The sequence below is a fragment of the Dendrobates tinctorius genome, unplaced genomic scaffold (genome assembly GCF_039654945.1).
Source record: "Dendrobates tinctorius isolate UK_male_01 unplaced genomic scaffold, ASM3965494v1 ptg000075l, whole genome shotgun sequence".
Lineage (NCBI taxonomy): Eukaryota > Metazoa > Chordata > Amphibia > Anura > Dendrobatidae > Dendrobates > Dendrobates tinctorius.
The window spans coordinates 35,342,349-35,361,658 of NW_027361743.1; the positions used below are offsets into that span (position 1 = coordinate 35,342,349).

Below are 19,310 nucleotides of genomic sequence, written 5' to 3' on the forward strand. Positions count from 1 at the left end.
TCACCAGATCCACTTATATAGGATCAACCAGTTGGAGCAGCCACCGGCTATCCTAGGCTGAGCGTGCGTGTATTCGTCAGGTGGCAGCCGCTGAGCAGCTTGAGCCTGGGCTGGGACCCGAATGGGAGACAAGCCCATGCTCGGAGGTCCGACAAGTTACAGCGGAAACCCCTAGAAGTGATTTCTTAGAGGACCTTTCCCTGGGAGAGTTGCAGCTAGATTCCTGTTGGACGCTTTGGCCGTACCGGTGTTTGCGGCTAGGAATAATTCTGTACCCAAAATGGCTCGCCAGGCCTTATGGATGAAGATCTGGTCAGGGGTTTACCTTTCAGACAGGAAGGTAGTTGGACCGGTCTTAGATACAACACGGAAGAATGCCACTGATATTAAAAAATGGTCCCGTGGGAAAGCAAAGGTTTTCCCTTCAGAGGTCCCGTCCTTTCGAAAGGCAGGAAGATAGAAAGAGGGTAAATCGACTCTCTGGTATCACCAGAAGGGGGGAAGAGTAGGATCCCCCTTCTCACTCAGGACAAAGTTCCTCAACAGGCAGTGACACCATACTGGTTGGGGGCGCCTCAAAACACTTCCTGGAACCAAGGGCTCATCCCCCAGAACCAGCGGATCCTGAATACAGGTTCCCAGTGCTATACCTGCGAATTTATAACCCCCCAGCACGGTTTGTAGTTACGAATCCCGGGCCAAAACCCTTATAGACACTATATGGGCAGACGTAATAGATCTACTAAGATCAGAAGTAATGGTCCCGGTTCTAGGAACACCTCCGGTGGAGAGTCGGACCATTATAAATTTAGAACCACTAAACCATGGGATCCGATACAAAATTTCGAACGGAGTCCCGAAAACCACCATTTCCTGAATAGATCAGATCGCCACAACAGGCACAATAGATCCAGAGGCGCATACTATCACGTTCCCATCCACCCTGACCCTCAGAGGTTCCTGCGGTTCGCACTGGAAATAGGAAGTGGATACTACCGTTTTAGTTTCAGGCTCTGCCTTTCGACCTAGCTTCAACACCCGGGGTTTACGAAGCCGATCGCCAAGATCAGGGCACACTTAAGAGGCCAAACCTGTAGGACTTTCTCAGCATCAGAGCTAAGAAAACAACTCGATGGGGTAATCGCCATGCCCGGAGACCTAGGATTGGATCCTGAACAATGCAGCCCGGTACCCGGGAAGAATTCCTGAGAGTCTCGTTAGATCTCAAAACAAGAATCTCGTTTATCGGAAGAAAGAAAGGAGGCCATCAGGAACAGGGTTCATCAGCTATGGTGAGATCAAATATCCAAAAGACCACACTAAAAGGTCCTAGAGACCCTGACAGCAGGCATACCCTGCGTAAAGTGGAACCAGGCTCACACAGGAGTCTACAAAGAAATTCAGTCAAATAGGACAGAACAGCAGACCGCTCTGGACAAAGAGACTCGACCGTCCCCAGCCTAAAATCATCTCCGAGACAGGGAACGGGTCACAAGATCCATCAGCCCAGGGGACCTCGGATCCTATCACCATACAAGACTATCATCACGGACGCCAGCAGGAAAGGGCATCTGGAAGGTACCTTCAAGGACATGGCCGGGAAGCATCAGTTCACAGTCCTCAAACTACAGAGAGCTACGAGCAGTTGGGAGACACTTAAACGAAGCCGGTCGAGTCCATAGGGCCAACTTAGGAAAGCCAGGTCAAACATTGTAACCACAGTATCTTTCCTACACCACCGGGGGAAAGCTTCAGGACCTGGCAGCCTGCACCTTCACCCGGGCAGAGAACAGGGTTCGCCCCATATCTGTGATACACCTGCAGGGCCCAGGAACAATATAGCCGACTATTTGAACAGACAAGAAGTCTACGCCACCGAGTGGGAAGTGAGTGAGGAGACATTCATAGGCTTACGCCATCAGTGGAGAAGCCCTCAGCTAAACCTCTTTGCGACAAGGAAGAACACCAAGCTACAGAGATTCTTCTCTCGGTCCAGCAGACCATCCAAAAAAAGGAGTCGACTCCTTGAATTGGAGATGGAGTGGGGGACTGCTATATGGTTTCCCCCTATGCCTATAATACCGAGAGGCCTCAGAAAGATCCAGGGAAAGGCGAGTGACGCTAGTAATACTCTTCGGGCCCAGACGAAGTTAGTTCCACCTCCGGAAGGAGACTGCTCAGGAAGGACCGCTCCATCTACCAATGCCAGAAGATCTACTTTCCCAAAGCCCAGTTCGGCACCCAAATCTGGGGAACCTACAGCGGCAGCATGGATCCTGAGAGAGGGATCTTAAGATCCAGAGGTCTCTCCGACAAAGTGATCTCAACGATGCAAACCAGCTGTAAGCCCGTTACGAGGGCAATCTATCATAACTCTGGGAGAAGTTCTGCTCAGAAGGTGGTAGTATCCCCATAGATCCATCTCGCCCAGAGATCTCTCAAATCCTTGACTATCCCCAGGCAGGATTTAATAAAGGTCTAAGTCCAAAGCACATTGGAAGTTCGGAGAGCAGCTTGGAGTACTCTAATTCACTTTGGCCTCTCATCCAGGGATGCCTCGTTTTACAAAGGCAATACAGAGATTAAGAGCCACAGTGCTCTGGGGGACCTAATTCTGGTACTTACCGCTCTACGCAGACCCCCATACGAGCCAATATCAGAGATAAATGTCACAAGACTTACAAAAAAAAAAGGAAAAGAAAAAACCGTCCTTTTGGTAGAGATCTCCTCAGCCAAGCGGCTGGGTAAAAGCCAGACCCTGTCAGTCCAGAACTCCTATATTCAACTATTCAACGATTGCATGTTACTAAACGGAACTCAGGATTCCTCCCTAAGGTAGTATCTCCCCAGAATTTAAACCAGGAGATAGTCCTACCCTCATTCTGCCATCCACGGAAAACGGAGTAACATTCTTTCCCTCATTTGTCGTCAGACGAGCAGTCACATGCTACTTAGAGGCCATTCAGTAGTGGCAACAGGACGCAGAATTGTTTATCCAATACAATGGTTGAATAGGATAAAGGTGCATCTACACACACCCTGGCAGGGTGGATAAGTCAATTATCTCCTCAGCATACGACACTGAGGGATTACCTACCAGGGACCTTAGAGCTCATTCCACTAGGGCGATAGCAACATCATAGGCAGAGAAGGCGGGAGCCTCAGTAGAGCAAATATACTGGGCCGCCACTTAGTCTACACTAGACACTTTCTGTAGACATTACAAATTGGACACGCTAGCAGCTAACCAGACGACCTTCGGTCAGTCGTAAGATGCTAAAAGCAGTAGTCCCACCCTAAGCGAATTCCTACTTTGGTATTCCCCATGGTGCTGTCAGGATAGGACGTCCTGGAAAACAGAGATTAGACCTACCGGTAATGTTATTTCCAGGAGTCCATCCTGACAGCACTGGTAGTTCCCTCCCGAGGATTTGTATTGGTAGTAATATGCTTGTACTAAATCTAAATAAATAATAATTGCATCCATATGGTGTGGTACTTGGAAAATCACTGGAGTCTGAGAGTGGGAGGGGACGTTTTAAACTCTCGTGCATTTCCTGTCCCTGTGATGAAGGAAGGACAACCCCCATGGTGCGGTCAGGATGGACTCCTGGAAATAACATTACCGGTAGGTCTAATCTCTGTTTTCACAACAAGCAGGCTACTTCTCAAATCCAAGTGTAGTATTCTAAAGAGGTTTTTTGCTGGTTACACAAGCTCGTGAATATATTTATCTATGCAGAGTAGGGGTGTATTGATCGCAGTCACAGAGGTCGCGACCCGGCAGGGTTGGGGTCTCGGCGCCCACTCTGCAGAGCAGCCGGCTCCTGAGACAGAGAGGAGCTGCACTGTTGTTCCTGAACTTCCTGTACTCACATTCGCACTGCACAAGTGGTCCGGTAGAGCTTGGCTCCGCCCCCTCCAGCCTCTGCCTGTCTCCAGAGTGCTGGGCTGGCTGCTGTTTCTGAAGAAGGTAAAGCAGCCAGCAGGTGAGGTGAGGCAAGGTCTGAGACTCTGACACAATCTATGTATAATGTATGTAATGTGACTCCGTGTGACTCCTCATCCTATCCGTGTGCACTGTTGTGTTTGCTCTGACTCCCAGTCCCAGCTCTCTTCAGTGATAGTGAGGTACGGGGTGATAATTATTTAGGAATGTCTACACAGTACACCACAGACAGAGTAAAGTCTGTGCGATGTTTTGCGGACAAAGAGTGGTACCAAGAAGAAAGATGAGATATATTACAGAAACATGCAGCCATGCTTCCAGGCAGTGTGGATGTTGGCCTTTTTTGCAATATATAATGCTTATTGTAAATAAACACGGTTAAAGATGTGTCACCGTCACAAAATGCTTGGAACTCTGTGGTACCTGGAGAGGGGGATGAGGAGAGGAGGATGAGAGGCTGTCAGGAACGTAACAACCACGATCACAGCTGCAGTCGGGCCCGACAGGTTGGGCACCTGCCGATGGCAGCAGAAACTTCCGCTGGATGTGCGTCCTTGGTACATTATACTATATGGATGACTATGGGGGTGCATTATAGTACATGGATGACTATGGGGGTGCATTATAGTACATGGATGACTATGGGGGTGCATTATAGTACATGGTTGACAACAAGCTGTACATTATACTTTATGGATAATAGATGAGGTGCATTATACTTTATGGATGACTAATGGGGAGCATTATAGTACATGGATGACTACATTCCATGCATTATACTATATGTAGGACTATGGGCTGTGCATTATACTTCATGGATGACTAGGGGGTGCATTATATTACTATGGGAGGACTATGGGGGTACATTATACTTCTGGTTTGGAGCTTCATGACTTCAACATATGCCCCTGGTGAGTATAATGGTTAATTTTTTTCTATACATTAAGAAACACATACACCAAAACAGATACATCTTCTGCATCAGTGGCGTAACTAGAGTCTTATTGGCGCTGGTGCAAGATGTGATTCGGGCCCCCCCCATATATATAACATTTTCATTCAGGATGGGGGAAGGGACGCAACAGTTCAAAACTTCGACTGATGCCCATCGGCCTCTAGTTACACCACTGATGCAGAGCATTTTTCATTTGAACCGAAGAACCGAATTCTAATAACATAAACGAGTAGCAAATCTTACTGCAGAATGGGTATAATGACAAGGTTGGGGAAATCCACTGCCTACAGAGCTAAGAATATACGAGTAGCACTCACTTGCTGCCACTTGACCTTAACCACTGGATCCCTAATGTTCTGGAAGTGTTTCTGAATTTGTTGAATTACTCCCTGGTAATAAACCATGGATGAATCATAATTTCCGAGGAGGGCGTATTCTCTGCCTTTTTTAGCATTATCACACATCTCAGCCAAATTCATTTTGGTAAACCTACGGGGAAAAAAAAAAAAAAGACGACAACAAATATACATTAATTAGAAAGAAATACATAAAATAATACTTTAAAGGGAATCAATCAGCAGGATCAATAGACCTAAGATTATATGCGCAGGTAATGGAAAGTTAAAGGGGTGGTCCGGCACCTAAAATGCATTTTCTAAATAGCTATCCTTACACCCTAACCACATTTGTAATGTCCTTTATTACATAATACTCCAACTACCTAATCCTAAATGTGTGGTTCTTTTTTTTACTGCGCTTCCGGTGACAGTTCGTTTGAGAGGAGTCCCACACAGGACTTCACAGAAGACTGGGGCTGCACTAACTCCCCGCAACATCTATCAGGGGACAGCGCTGCAGTTACTTACTAGTGTCTTGCATCACCACCCCTCAGAAGACACACTGGATTCTGGGTGATGGACACTGCGGGAGATGTGAGCGCAGCGCCGGCACTCTGGTGTCACTCACTGCTTCTAGCACTCTCCTCAAATGAATCATCATCAGGGAGCAGTGATAGAAGCAATGAGTGACGCCCTTGCTGCCCTCTGATGACGATTCATTTGAGTGTGTTGCTAGAAGTTGTTGGACGTCACTCGCTGTTTCTATCTCTGCCCCGTCTACATCTTCTATGGCGGCGACAAAAGCAGAGTGCCGGAGCTGCACTCACGTCTCCCCCAGTACCCATCACATCATTAGAGGGGGCGGCGATGTAAGAAACTAGTAACTGCAGCGCTACCCCCCCCCGATGACTCCTCTCAACAACAAAAAAAAAGTCACAGGAAGTTTAGGGATTAGCTAGACAGGGAGAAGAAGTGTAATAAAAAAAATTACAAAAGTTGCTAGGGTGTAAGGTTGGGTGCCAGATCAACCCTTTGAAAAATGATACCTTGATATCTATGATGTGAGGTCTTATTCCAGAGAAATTCATGTTTTTCCTAATATGTAAATGAGCTGTTAAGATCTATGGGCCGGACATAGATCTCCTTCAATCTGCCTTCAGAGCTTATTTTGAATAAAGAGAGGCATTACCAATGTGAGACAAGTAGATCAGAAGAGCAGACTGTCAGTCATTACATGTCTCACATTGGTAGCGTCCCCTCTCATTTAAAATAAGCTCCGAGAGCAGATTCTCCGGGAGATACATGTTCAGGCCAGAGATCTTAACAGCTCATTTAGGCTAGTTTCAGTTTTGCGTCTTTGTGAGCAGCCCATCGTGCGCAAGTAGAAACGCATGCAAAAACACATCATGCGTTTTTGCATGCGTTTGTTTTTTATGCGCATTCGTTCTCTAGGTGTTAAACCAGTGTCTAGACATGTTTACTCGTAAAACGCATGCATTCGCATGTCCGTACGCACGCCTGCGTTCCCATAGACTGTATTGCGTTGTTTTGACGCATTCCGTGCGCAAGCGTACGCATGCGTTTTTTTTACGCCTTTGGGTGGACCCAAAAATGCAACAGGTTGCGTCTGGCACGTCTAGACACACACCTTGAAGAATCGCATGCGCACGAAAACGCAGACAAACGCAAGACCATGTGTACGCCATGTTAATCATAGGAACGCATGACGCATGTGCACGGATGAAAAACGATGCGCTGCGCAAAAAAACGCTAATGTGAAACCAGCCTTACATGTTAATATATAGATTTCTCTGGAATAAGACAATGGATCACAGATATCAAGGTATCACGTTATTCAGCTTCCTATGACCTACATGCCCATGTAGACTACTTAGGGGTGTTGTCCTACTGACAGATTCCCTTTAAATAAACCAAAGAGATAAGTATGAATGACAAATAGTAGTGCACCGATATATAAGACACATCAAATATGGAAACACATGAGATAATCGCCCCGTTCCTTGGGGTTTACTAATGAAATGGTAACTGCACTTCACTATTTTACATTTTTTCTCTCCAAGCTGAACTCACATTTTCAGAGGAACGCTTATATACTTTCTACTATTCACCTCACTGCTAACCTGCATTATCTGTCACTGTTTATTACTGAGATTCCAGAATCCACATTTTTAAAATGACCCAGAACTTACAACTTCCTGCTATATAAATCAGGGAGGATTCCGATACACTGTGTCTCCAGACATAGCCATGGACAGACGTGTGCGACTCTGGGAGGTAAAAGGAAGATTTTTTTTTTGCTTCATCCTGAAATCCCTTTAAAAGATCATCTTCACCTGCAGCACTTTTTCTGCATTATTTTCTACAGATAAAGTGTACAATAGCCACAATTTCACAACTGGAACTGAGAATTCAAATTTAATTTTTCTGCAATTATGATAAGTTTTCTACGAGGTTTTTCAATCTGCCGACTTGCTGCTCAGCCTCACTGATCTCAATGTGGGTGGTGACGGCGGGATAGGTACTACGTAAAATAAATTGCCAGAATGTACATACTGCATTTGTAAAAAAAAATAAAATATAAAATATAAAAAAATAATAACTACCGTATATCCTCGGGTATAAGCAGAGGCACCTAATTTTGCCACGGAAAACTGGGTAAGCTTTTTGACTCAAGTATAAGCCGGGTATGCATTGTCCCCTCATCCCTGTCCTGGTATGTGTGGCTCCCCCTGCTGTATGCACGGCTCCCTCGTCCTCCCCCCTGCTGTATGCACGGCTCCCTCGTCCTCCCCCCTGCTGTATGCACGGCTCCCTCGTCCTCCCCCTGTTGTATGCACGGCTCCCTCGTCCTCCCCCTGTTGTATGCACGGCTCCCTCGTCCTCCCCCTGTTGTATGCACGGCTCCCTCGTCCTCCCCCTGTTGTATGCACGGCTCCCTCGTCCTCCCCCTGTTGTATGCACGGCTCCCCTGTCCTCCCCCCTGCTGTATGCATGGCTCCCCCGTCCTCCCCCTACTGTATGCATGGCTCGGCACGGCTCCCCCCGTCATACTCATCCCCTTCTGGCGCCATCTCTGCACTTCCCTGCTTCTTCCTCTGCTGGTGGTACCGCTCATTAAAGTAATGAATATGCGCTCCACGCCTATGGGAGTGGAGTCGCGTGCATATTCATTACTTTAATGAGCAGTACCACATGACCGCTGAGCACACAAAGAAGCTGCTGGCGCCAGAGACCATCGGAGAAGCAGGGAAGTGCATAGATCGCACCAGGAGGGGGTGAGTATGATGTGACAGCTGCCGACTCCTGCCGCTCCCCCTCCCCCGCCGACCCCCTGGGACAATGACTCGAGTATAAGCTGAGAGGGGCACGTTCAGCCTATTCAAATCAGTAGGATAAGCAATTATGACTAAAACATAACTTTTTTCAGAAGGAAAACAAGGGAAAAAAAATTAATATGTCAAATGGGGGTCCGTCTTAAAATCCGAATTCAGCTTATCAATGGGGATTGGCAGCGCTGGTGGAGCGTGGTCACAGGGGTGATCGGTGGTCTGGCGATATGACTCCCATCCCAGACTGGTGTAGCAGGTTCGGCGGTGCTCGTGGTGCGGGCACTCCCGACACTTTCTGAAAGCCCGGAGCCCCCGCACATCCACTGCTGTGATGCAGTGATCTCCGAGAAATCCCATCCCAGGCTGGTGTGGCAGTGCTCTGTGGGGTGGAGGCCTCCGCCGGCATTTTGAGAAAGCCTGGAGCCCTCCGCACATCCATTACTGCGATGTGGTGGCCTCAGGGAAAATAGCCACTGGGGCGGATCTTGTTGCAGAGATCTCAATCTAAGCATGCGCCACCCCCGGCGGCCATTTTCCCGAAGGCCACCGCATCCCAGTAATGGATTTGGGTGGGGAGCCGGGCTTTCATAAAATGCCGGCGGAGCCCCCGGCACCACAGAGCACTGCTGAGCCTGCCGTACCAGCCCGGGAAGGGAGTGTGATCATCGCCCTGCAGCGTCGGACCGCCACAAAATCGCCCGACTCCTGCTGCCGGCTCACTACTTGTAAGTATATTCTGACTATAAGACGCACCTCCATTTTCCAAAAAAAATTTTGGTGAAAAAAGTGCATCTTAAGAGTCCAAAAAAAAAAAAAAAAATACAGTAGCTTCCACTCGAAGGAAACTGATGAAAAAAATAGTATGTCCCAAGTTGCTGTTTTTTTCCCCACTGCATTTTTTTTTAGAGTATGCACCAAAATATGCAAAAGCAATCTGCATTTTTTTCTTAGAAGTCTTCCCTTGATTTGATGCATTTGGATGCAAAAACTAAAAATGCAATTGGGATCTTATGTGTGCTTTTTCAGAATTCTCATAGAAGTCTATAAAAAATGCACAAAAATAATGAACAGTTTTGCAGAGCATTTACGTGCACAGTGAACAGGAGCTTTCAGGAAATCATCCACTTTGCTTGAACTGATAAATGTAAGATTTAAAAAAAAAAAAAAAAAAAGCAGTAGTCACACCTGGCCTAACAGGAGGTTGCCTTTTGCTTTAGGGGCACTTCACACTAAGTGAGATCGCTGAAGCGTCACTGATTTTGTGAAGCAACAGCGACCTCGTCAGCGATCTCGCTACATGGGACACTTAGCAGCGACCAGGCCCCAGCTGCGATGTCGCTGATCGTGCTCGAATGTCCTGGGCCATTTTTTCATCATCAGCGTCCCGCTGGCCAGCGCGCATCGTTGTGTTTGACACAGACGAGCGACCTCATTAGCGACTCACAAATCATGGACGCAGGCGGGAGTCGTCAGAATCACTGCTGTGTGACAAGGTCCCAACGACCGCCGAGATCGTTGCTGCGTCGTGGGGTAAATCTGACTGTTTGACAGCTTACTATCGACCATTTATTAAAGAACAAAAGAGAAAAGCAATATATCTACATATGGGAACTCCACAAATTGTACAAAAGGTAAATTTTATTTATACATCAATACCTGACACATACACAAAACAGCAAAAAACATTAAAAACACAGTGCGCCATACAGAATAATGAGCCCCATATATTGCTCCATACAGAATAATTGGTCCCATATAATATAAATAATCTTTTTTTTTTATATAGCACTAACATATTCCGCAGCTCTTTACAGTTTTGCACATATTTTCATTACTGTCCCTGATGGGGCTCACAATCTAAATTCCCTAGAGTGTGGGAGGAAGCCGGAGTGCCCGGAGGAAACCCACGCAAACACGGGGAGAACATACAAACTCCTTGCAGATGTTGTCCTTGGTGGGATTCAAACCCAGGACTCCAGCGCTGCAAGGCTGCAGCGCTAACCACTGAGCCACCGTGCTGCCCATACAATGTTCCATACAGTATATGATGAGCTCCACATGATGCTACAGTATATAATGGTCCCATATAATGTGCCATACAGTATAGGACGGTCCCCATAGAGTAGAATGAGCCCCACATATTGCTCCTTACAGTATAATGAGTCGCATATAAAGTTCCATACATACATACCTGTATATAAAGCTCCATACAGTATATGATGGGCCCCATATATTGCTCCATACAGAATGGGCTCCATATAATGTTCCATACAGAATAGGCCCCATATGTGCTCCATATGCTATATGATGCCCCTTAAATAATGAACCCCATATGATGCTCCAGTATATGATGGGACCCATGGATGATGCTCCACTGTATGATGGGCCTATATAATGCTCCATATATAATGGGCCCCATATAATGCTCTAGTATATGATGGGACCCATACGATGCTCCAGTATATGATAGGCCCCCATGGATGATGCTTCATTGTATGATGGGCCTATATAATGCTCCATATATAATGGGCCCCATATGATGCTGCAGTATATGATGGGTCCCTTGTATGATGCTCCAGTGCATTGATGGGCCTATACACTGTGTGCAGAATTATAAGGCAAATGAGTATTTTGATCACATCATCCTTTTCATACATGTTGTTGTACTACAAGCTGTATAGGCTTGAAAGCCAACTGCCAATTATGTAAATCAGGTGATTTGCATCTCTGTAATGAGGAGGGGTGTGGTCTAATGACATCAACACCCTATATAAGGTGTGCTTAGTTATTAGGTAACTTCCTTTCCTTTAGCAAAATGGGTCAGAAGAGAGATTTGACAGACTCTGAAAAGTCAAAAATTGTGAGATGTCTTGCAATTGCCAAACTTTTGAAGCGTGATCACTGAACAATCAAGCGTTTCATGGCAAATAGCCAACAGGGTCGCAAGAAGCGTGTTGATAAAAAAAGCTCAAAATAACTGCCCATGAATGGAGGAAAATCAAGCGTGAAGCTGCCAAGATGCCATTTGACACCAGTTTTGCCATATTTCAGAGCTGTAACATTACTGGAGTATCAAAAAGCACAAGGTGTGCCACACTCAGGGACATGGCCAAGGTAAGGAAGGCTAGAAAACGACCACCTTTGAACAAGAAACATAAGATAAAACGTCAAGACTGGGCCAAGAAATATGTTAAGACAGATTTTTGTAAGGTTTTATGGACTGATGAATTGAGAGTGACTCTTGATGGGCCAGATGGATGGGCCCGAGGCTGGATCAGTAAAGGCCAGAGAGCTCCAGTCTGACTCAGACGCCAGCAAGGTGGAGGTGGGGTACTGGTATGGGCTGGATCATCAAAGATGAACTTGAGGGACTTTTTCGGGTTGAGGATGGAGTGAAGCTCAACTCCCAGACCTACTGCCAGTTTCTGGAAGACACCTTCTTCAACCAGTGGTACAGGAAGACGTCGGTATCGTTCAAGAAAAACATGATTTTCATGCAGGACAATGCTCCATCACATGCATCCAAATACTCCACAGCGTGGCTGGCCAGTAAAGGTCTAAAAGAAGAAAAAATAATGACATGGCCCCCTTGTTCACCTGATCTGAACCCCATAGAGAACCTGTGGTCCCTCATAAAATGTGAGATCTACAGGGAGTCAAAACATTACACCTCTGGGAACAGTGTCAGGGAGGCTGAGGTGACTGCTGCACGCAATATGTTGATCGTAAACAGATCAAGCAACTGACAATGTATGGATGGAAGGCTTTTGAGTGTCATCGTAAAGAAAGGTGGCTAGGTTGGTCCCCTTTTTTTGGTTTTGAATGTCAGAAATGTTTATTCATTTTGTGTTGTTATATTGGTTTACCTGGTGAAAATAAACAAGTGAGATGGGTATATATTTGGCTTTTATTAAGTTGCCTAATAATTCTGCACGGTAATAATTACCTGCACAAACAGATATCCTCCTAAGATATCCCAATCTAAAAGAAACCCCACTCCAACTTCCAAAAACCATTAAGCTTTGATATTTATGAGTCTTTTCGGTTGATTGAGAACATAGTTGTTGTTCAATAATAAAAAGAATCCTCTCAAATACAACTTGCCTAATAATTTTGCAAACAGTATATAATGCTCCATATATAATGGGCCCCGTATATGATGCTCCAGTGTATGATGGGCCCCATTTATAATGCTCCAGCGTACGATGGGCCCCATTTATAATGCTCCAGTGTACGATGGGCCCCATTTATAATGCTCCAGTGTACGATGGGCCCCATTTATAATGCTCCAGTGTACGATGGGCCCCATGGATGATGCTCCAGTGTACGATGGGCCCCATTTATAATGCTCCAGTGTATGATGGGCCCATATAATTTTCCATATATAATAGGCCCCATATGATGCTCCAGTGTATAATGGGCCCTATCTATGATGCTCAAGTGTATGATGAGCCTCATATATAATTCTCCAGTGTATAATGCTCCCCATATATTGCTCCAAACACTAAAAAAAAAATGAAATACCTCGCCTCGCTGGGCACTGCTCTAATCTAGACTCCTCAGCATCACCATCTTCGAGCTCTCTGCACTTGGACTGTTCAGGCAGAGGGCGTACAGATGTGACGTCATCGCGCTCTCTGATATGAATGTCACTGTCAGGAAACGCGGTCACAGCAGTGGAGCAGGGAGAGGTAAGTATTGCAAGTGCTGGTGCCCTGAGCAAGCAGGGGGGTCCACTCGTGGGCGACGGCAGTGGCACAGGGCCCCTCATAGTACGACGGTGTCTGTGACGGCAAGTGGGGCCCCCCACCGTCAGAGACTTTTGCGTACTGTGAGGGGCCCTGTGCCAGTGCCGTTGCCCACGAGTGGGCCCCCCACCTGCTCAGGGCCCCGGCACTTGCTCGGGTGCACCAGGTGCTGACACCAGCCCTGGGGGGGGGGGGGGAGGGGGAGACAGCCCAGTTAGGGAGGTGGAAAAACTGGCATGTGTTGAGGTGTAGGCTGGATGTTCAGCAGCTGCAAAAGGAGGAATTGCAGAAGTCGGAGGAAGAGGAGGGCAAAGCGAGTCATTTTGCTGGCAACCTATGTGTCATCAGGAGAAGGTGGTACAAAATACTTTGAAACCCGGGCATGGTTCATTTTAATGAAGGTGAGATCACCAACATTTTGGGTCAACAACCGGGTCCTTCTTTCTGTCAGGATTGATCCAGCAGCACTGAAGACTCTTTCTGATAGCACACTACCAGCAGGGCAAGCGAGCTCCTGTAAGGCATATTGCACCAATTCAGGCCAGGTGTCCACTTTAGAGGTCCAGTAGTCAAAGGGGAATGAACTGTGAGGGAGAACATCGATAGGGGAGGAGAGGTAATTTTGAACCATAGTTGACAACTGCTGTCTCCTGTCTGTTGCAATCGATTCAGTATTAACAGTAGTGTGAGCGGTCCTCGAGAAATCAGTCCACAACATGATCATGAAACCCCTGTCTCCAACGCCAGCTCGGCTGTGTGCACCACGAACACCTCTTCCATTTGGCCCAGTACGGCTCGTGGTAGAACCTGCACCGCTGCTGTGTGCTGGGAATGCCTCTAACAAACGGTTTACCAGAGTTGCTTGTTTGTTTGCCAATATTAGCTCTAGGTTCTCCTGTGGCATGATGTTCTGTAATTTGCCTTTATAGCGTGGATCGAGGATGCTAGCCAACCAGTAGTCGCTATCCTTCATAATTTTGACAATGCGGGGGTCCCTTTTTAGGATCCGCAAGAGATAATCACACATGTGAGCCAATGTTGCAGGTATCAATGATGCACTGGCAGTGGTGGGTGGAGGAGCACTTTCAGCCAAATCCACATCCCTCCAGTCACGCACAAACCCTGTACCTGACCTTGGCAAGCCAACATTTTCTCCTGCCCCCCCCCCCCCCCCCCCCCGAGAAGCATCCTCCTCCCCAAAATAATCATCCCCTTCATCCTCCTCTTCCTTCCTCCACCTCGTCCAGGACAGTTCCCTGAGCAGACAATGGCTGACTGTCATCAAGACTTCCCTACTCCTCTGCTGCAGACGCCTGATCCTTAATGTTCGTCAAAGTTTGCATGAGCAGACGCATAAGTGGGATGCTCATGCTTATGATGGCGTCATCTGCGCTTACAAGCCGTGTGCATTCCTTAAAAACACTGAAGGACTTTACAGAGGTCTTTCAGCTTTGACCACTGCACACCCGACAACTCCATATCTGCCCTCAAACTGCCTGCCCATGTATCCTCCCACAAATGCATTACAGCCTGCCTCTGTTCGCACAGTCTCTCAACCATGTGCATGGTGGAGTTCCACCTTGTTGCAACGTCTATGATTAGGAGGTGCTTGGGGAGGTGGAGCGAACGCTGCAGCCTCTGCATACGACTGGAGTCTACGGACGAGCGACGGATGTGCAAGCATAGTCTTCGCACCTTATGGAGCAGGGCTGTTAACTCCGGATAATTATTTAGGAAGCACTGCACCACCAGGTTCAAGGTGTGAGCCAGGCAAGGTATGTGTCAGAGTTTTCCCAAGGACTATGGCCGCCACAAAATAACGGCCGTTATCACTGACTACCTTGCCTGGCTCAAGATGTAGACTGCCCAGCCATGACTCAGTTTGTCGCTGCAAGTAGTCGGCCAGTACCCCCTTGGTGCGTCTGTTGTCGCCCAAAGACAATATCTTTAAAACAGCCTGCTGATGCTTACCACTAGCTGTTCGATAGTGGGACACCTCGTGTGCAACACTGGCACCTGCGGATGGAGTGCTCGTGCGACTGCGCTCTGTCGACGAGCTTTCGCTTCTGGAGGAGGAGGGTCTAACGCCTACAGCCAACTGTTTCCTATACCATGGGCTAGGCAGCACTGTCCCACCATGGCTGTCCCCTGTGGACCCTGCATCCACCACATTAACCCAGTGCACAGTGATGGACACGTAACGGCCCTGGTCATGCCTACTGGCCCATGCATCTGTTGTGAGGTGCACCTTTCCACTCACTAATTGTTTGAGTGTATGGACAACGCGGTCCTTCACGTGCAGGTGGAGGGCAGGGATGGCTTTTCTAGAAAAGAAGTGCCGACTGGGTAGGTCATAGTGTGGGACAGCATAGGCCATGAGCTCTCGGAACGCTTCGCTTTCAACCAAATGGAAGGGCATCATCTCTAATGAGATCAGTTTGACAATGTAGGCGTTCAAAGCCACAGTACGTAGAAGAAAGAATGAGTACTTTCTTGTCCTACCCTGTGTCTGGTAGGGTGAGCTGGACTTGAGAGCTGCATATGGGGGAACTAGCGGTGGACCTGATGGACTGACAGGGGGTTGGTGATGGTGGTGGTGATGGCCTAGATTCAGTCTTTCATTGCAAAAACATTGTGATTCCCTGACTGCTTTGGCCTTGCGATGACACCTCAACATTTCTTGCTGATGGTGTGCTTACCGGTGGGCTTTGAGTGGGGGGAAGCGATGGAACGTTGCTGGCTACCTTCAGTCGGAGCAGGTGCACATATGCTACCTGAAGTTTTGTAGTCCATCCACGCTTGCAAGTGCATGGTGGTTAAGTGTCTAAGCATGCAACTGGTATTCAAATTTCGGATATTTTTCCCTTGGCTAAAACGTCCTTCTGCACTTCTTACAGATAACCTTTGCCTCATCAATAGGATTTTGGTCAAAAAAGTGCTACACTGCACTCTTCCTACTATGGCATAAATTTTCATAATTTGACCATCTGGCCAAGCTGTCCTGTAACTCTTTTTTTACCACGTTTTTGGACAGCTACGGGCCTGCCAGATAATCGCTGCTGCGATGATGATGCCTGCTGCGGATCCTTCTCTTCTGAGCTATTGCCAGCGGCACCCTCATCCCCCAATGGATGCCAATCCGGGTCAACAACTGGGTCATCCATCATCTCCTCTTCAATTTCATCTGCACCTTCCTCTGTGTCACCGCGTAAGGTGGTATAGTATGCGGGAAGGGGCACCTGAGTTTCATCAGGGTCAGATTCTGGCTCAGTAGACTGCGAGGGCAATGTAGTGCTCTGGGTCAATGTAACAGCAGAATAATCTAGCAGTGGCTGTGCATCAGTGCACTCCATGTCAGATTCATCTTGGACTGGGGAATTGAGGATTTGACTTGATAATCCAGGCATGGTATGTGAAAAGAGCTCCATGGAGTAATCTGAAGTGTGGCCTGCCGCATCCTTCACTTTTGGTGGGGGTGAAGGACACAAGGAAAGGTGTTGTTCCTGACCAGAAGTCTGCACTGATGACTCAGTGCTTGCAGTCTTTGAAACTTCAGAAGAGGAGGCAATAGAGCTGGAGGCTGTTTCGGCAATGTAAGCCAAAACCTGTTTCTAATGCTCCGGCTTTAAAAGCGGTTTACCAACTCCAAGAAAAGGGAACCTTTCAGGCCTTCTTGAGCTAGGCAATGACGCAGGCTCAACATCTCCTGCCTTAGCTGCTATTGTGCTTTTGGCATAACCAGCAGATGCACCACCACCACCACCACCATCAGTACCAGCTGCCCCCCCCTGCCCACATCCGTGGCCTCTTCTACCATACTTCATGTTTGGGAAAATGTACCAAAAATACCAGCAGATATATGGTACTATATGAGGAGCGTACAGCTGTATAAGGTGTAGTGAAAAATTTAAATTTCCGTATATATATTTCCTTAGTCACAGACGCTCTCCCACTATGTATTTGACCATAATCCAACCAGCAGATATACTGTACTGTATCAGAAACATACAGCTGTATACGGTTTAAGGAAAAATTTAAATCTTCGTATATATTTCCTTAGTCAGACGCTCACCCAGTATGTATTTGACTGTAATCCAACAAGCAGATATACGGTACTGTATCAGAAGCGGACAGCTGAATACGGTGTAGGGGAAAATGTAAATCTCCGTATTTTCCGGAGTCACACACACACACGCTGTCTCAGTATGGATTTGACCGTATTCCAAACAGCAGATATACAGTACTGTATCAGAAAAGGACAGCTCTATACAGTGTATGGAAAAATGTAAATCTACGTATATTGATTTCCGGAGTCACACACAGATAGCATGTATTTGTCCGTGATACCAGCCGGTATACGATAGTGTGTGAGGAGCGTACAGCTCTAGACGGTGTGGGAAAAAATGAACGCTCGGTAACTGTGCAGAAAAAAAGAATAAAAGTATGAGTGCTGGGTAAAAAGCAGTCTGCACAGCAGTGTGCACACAGCAATGCAGCTATCAGGCAGCCTAATAACCAGCGATGCTGCACACCAAAAAATCCTCCCCTGTCACTGCACACTAACTGTGTAGCACAATTGCTATCAGCAGAAGCACAGAATGTGTTTTCTTCCCTGCCTATGTTTTCTTTCCTGCCCAACACTCTCCCTATTGATAAACAGCGGGAGCACCTCTCCCTATGCTAAGATCGGCAGAAGTAAAATGGCGGTCAGGGCTTTTATAGCCACTGTGACGCCACACAAAGCAAGCCAATCACTGCAATGCCCTTCTCTAAGATGGTGGTGGCCGCTGCCCATGTCATTGCGCTGCTCACAGTGTGCGTCCTTGCTCATTGGCAGAGAAAAGGCGCATGAAAGCATTATGGGAAACGCGATTTTGGCGCTCAGGTCCGTGACCGCATGGCCGACTTAACACTATGGTCGGGTTTCGCTCGGCGAAACCCGACTTTGGCGAAAGTAGGTGACTTTTGAATTGGACCGACCCGTTTCGCTCAACTCTACTCTTGAAATAATCTGATCATAGAGCATCCTTGGGACTTCAGCAATCAGCGTTAATCTATTCCCTCTGGCTGCAATTCCCTGCGGTGACACCAACCACTGAAATAATCATTATGTACTGACAACTCAGATTAAGGCTGGTGTGAAAAGAGTCAGAAGCTGACTTCCTTTTTGCAGCCGCAGCACCTTGTGACTCACAATGACCTCACTCGCTTGCGTTAGGGCTCATTCACACCACTAATATATTGGGCTGTGCACATGTTCGATATTGCGGAGACATGTCAGATTTTGATCCAACAATCGAATAAAAGTTGGCAACGCAAGTGAATGAGTCAGTGAAAAAAAAAAAAAAAAAAAATCAGACAGCACTTGGATGACATTTTCACAGACCATCAGAATGGAGAAGGTGGAGAATTTTTCTTTTTATAATAACCACCAGTCCGTTTTGCTCATACGTGGAAAAATCGGACATTTGTATGAGACCTTTGCTGAGATGTAGCAGTGTCATACGGCAATCACTGGCCATGTGACCTGCGGCCTTTTAGTCCTAGCTTAATGGTCTATCCAAGTATTGCACAAATGGGCTAATTTTTAGACAAACTGCAGCATTTACATAAAGAACACTTTGTTGTTCAAAGCGCGCACAGGCTCTCCCCTGATGATTTTCTCCCGGTATCACCGGCTGGGTGTCTACAGCAGTCGTGATATATTTTAACGGATATACAATAAAGTTCTGGATTTTATTCATGTTTTCGTAGCTGGATCATTTCTTCGTTCAAAGTGTTTTCAAAGTGGATGACAAGTTCAAGAGGCGGGGTGAGGAGAAGTGTCTGATAAGTTGGGAAGTAAACCTTGCTCAGCATGGTTTGGGAGACCCCACCCCTCTCTTGTGTGACATGCACATAAATGAGCTGTCGTGCACCACGAGCCCATACTGGAGGGCGCCTGTCTGTATTCTGTTCATTTAGACACAC

General features: G+C 47.0%; 1 protein-coding gene across 2 annotated transcripts in view; it reads right to left on the reverse strand.

Moving 5' to 3' along the window:
- Positions 1–19,310, reverse strand: part of KATNAL1 (katanin catalytic subunit A1 like 1) — a 226,701-nt gene that overhangs the window by 165,476 nt on the left and 41,915 nt on the right. For both annotated transcript variants that reach the window (XM_073583164.1, XM_073583165.1), the window contains exon 2: positions 5,222–5,393. In XM_073583164.1, coding sequence (XP_073439265.1) covers positions 5,222–5,383 — 162 coding nt within the window. In that variant the 5' untranslated portion in view covers positions 5,384–5,393. The remainder of the gene's footprint in view (positions 1–5,221; positions 5,394–19,310) is intronic.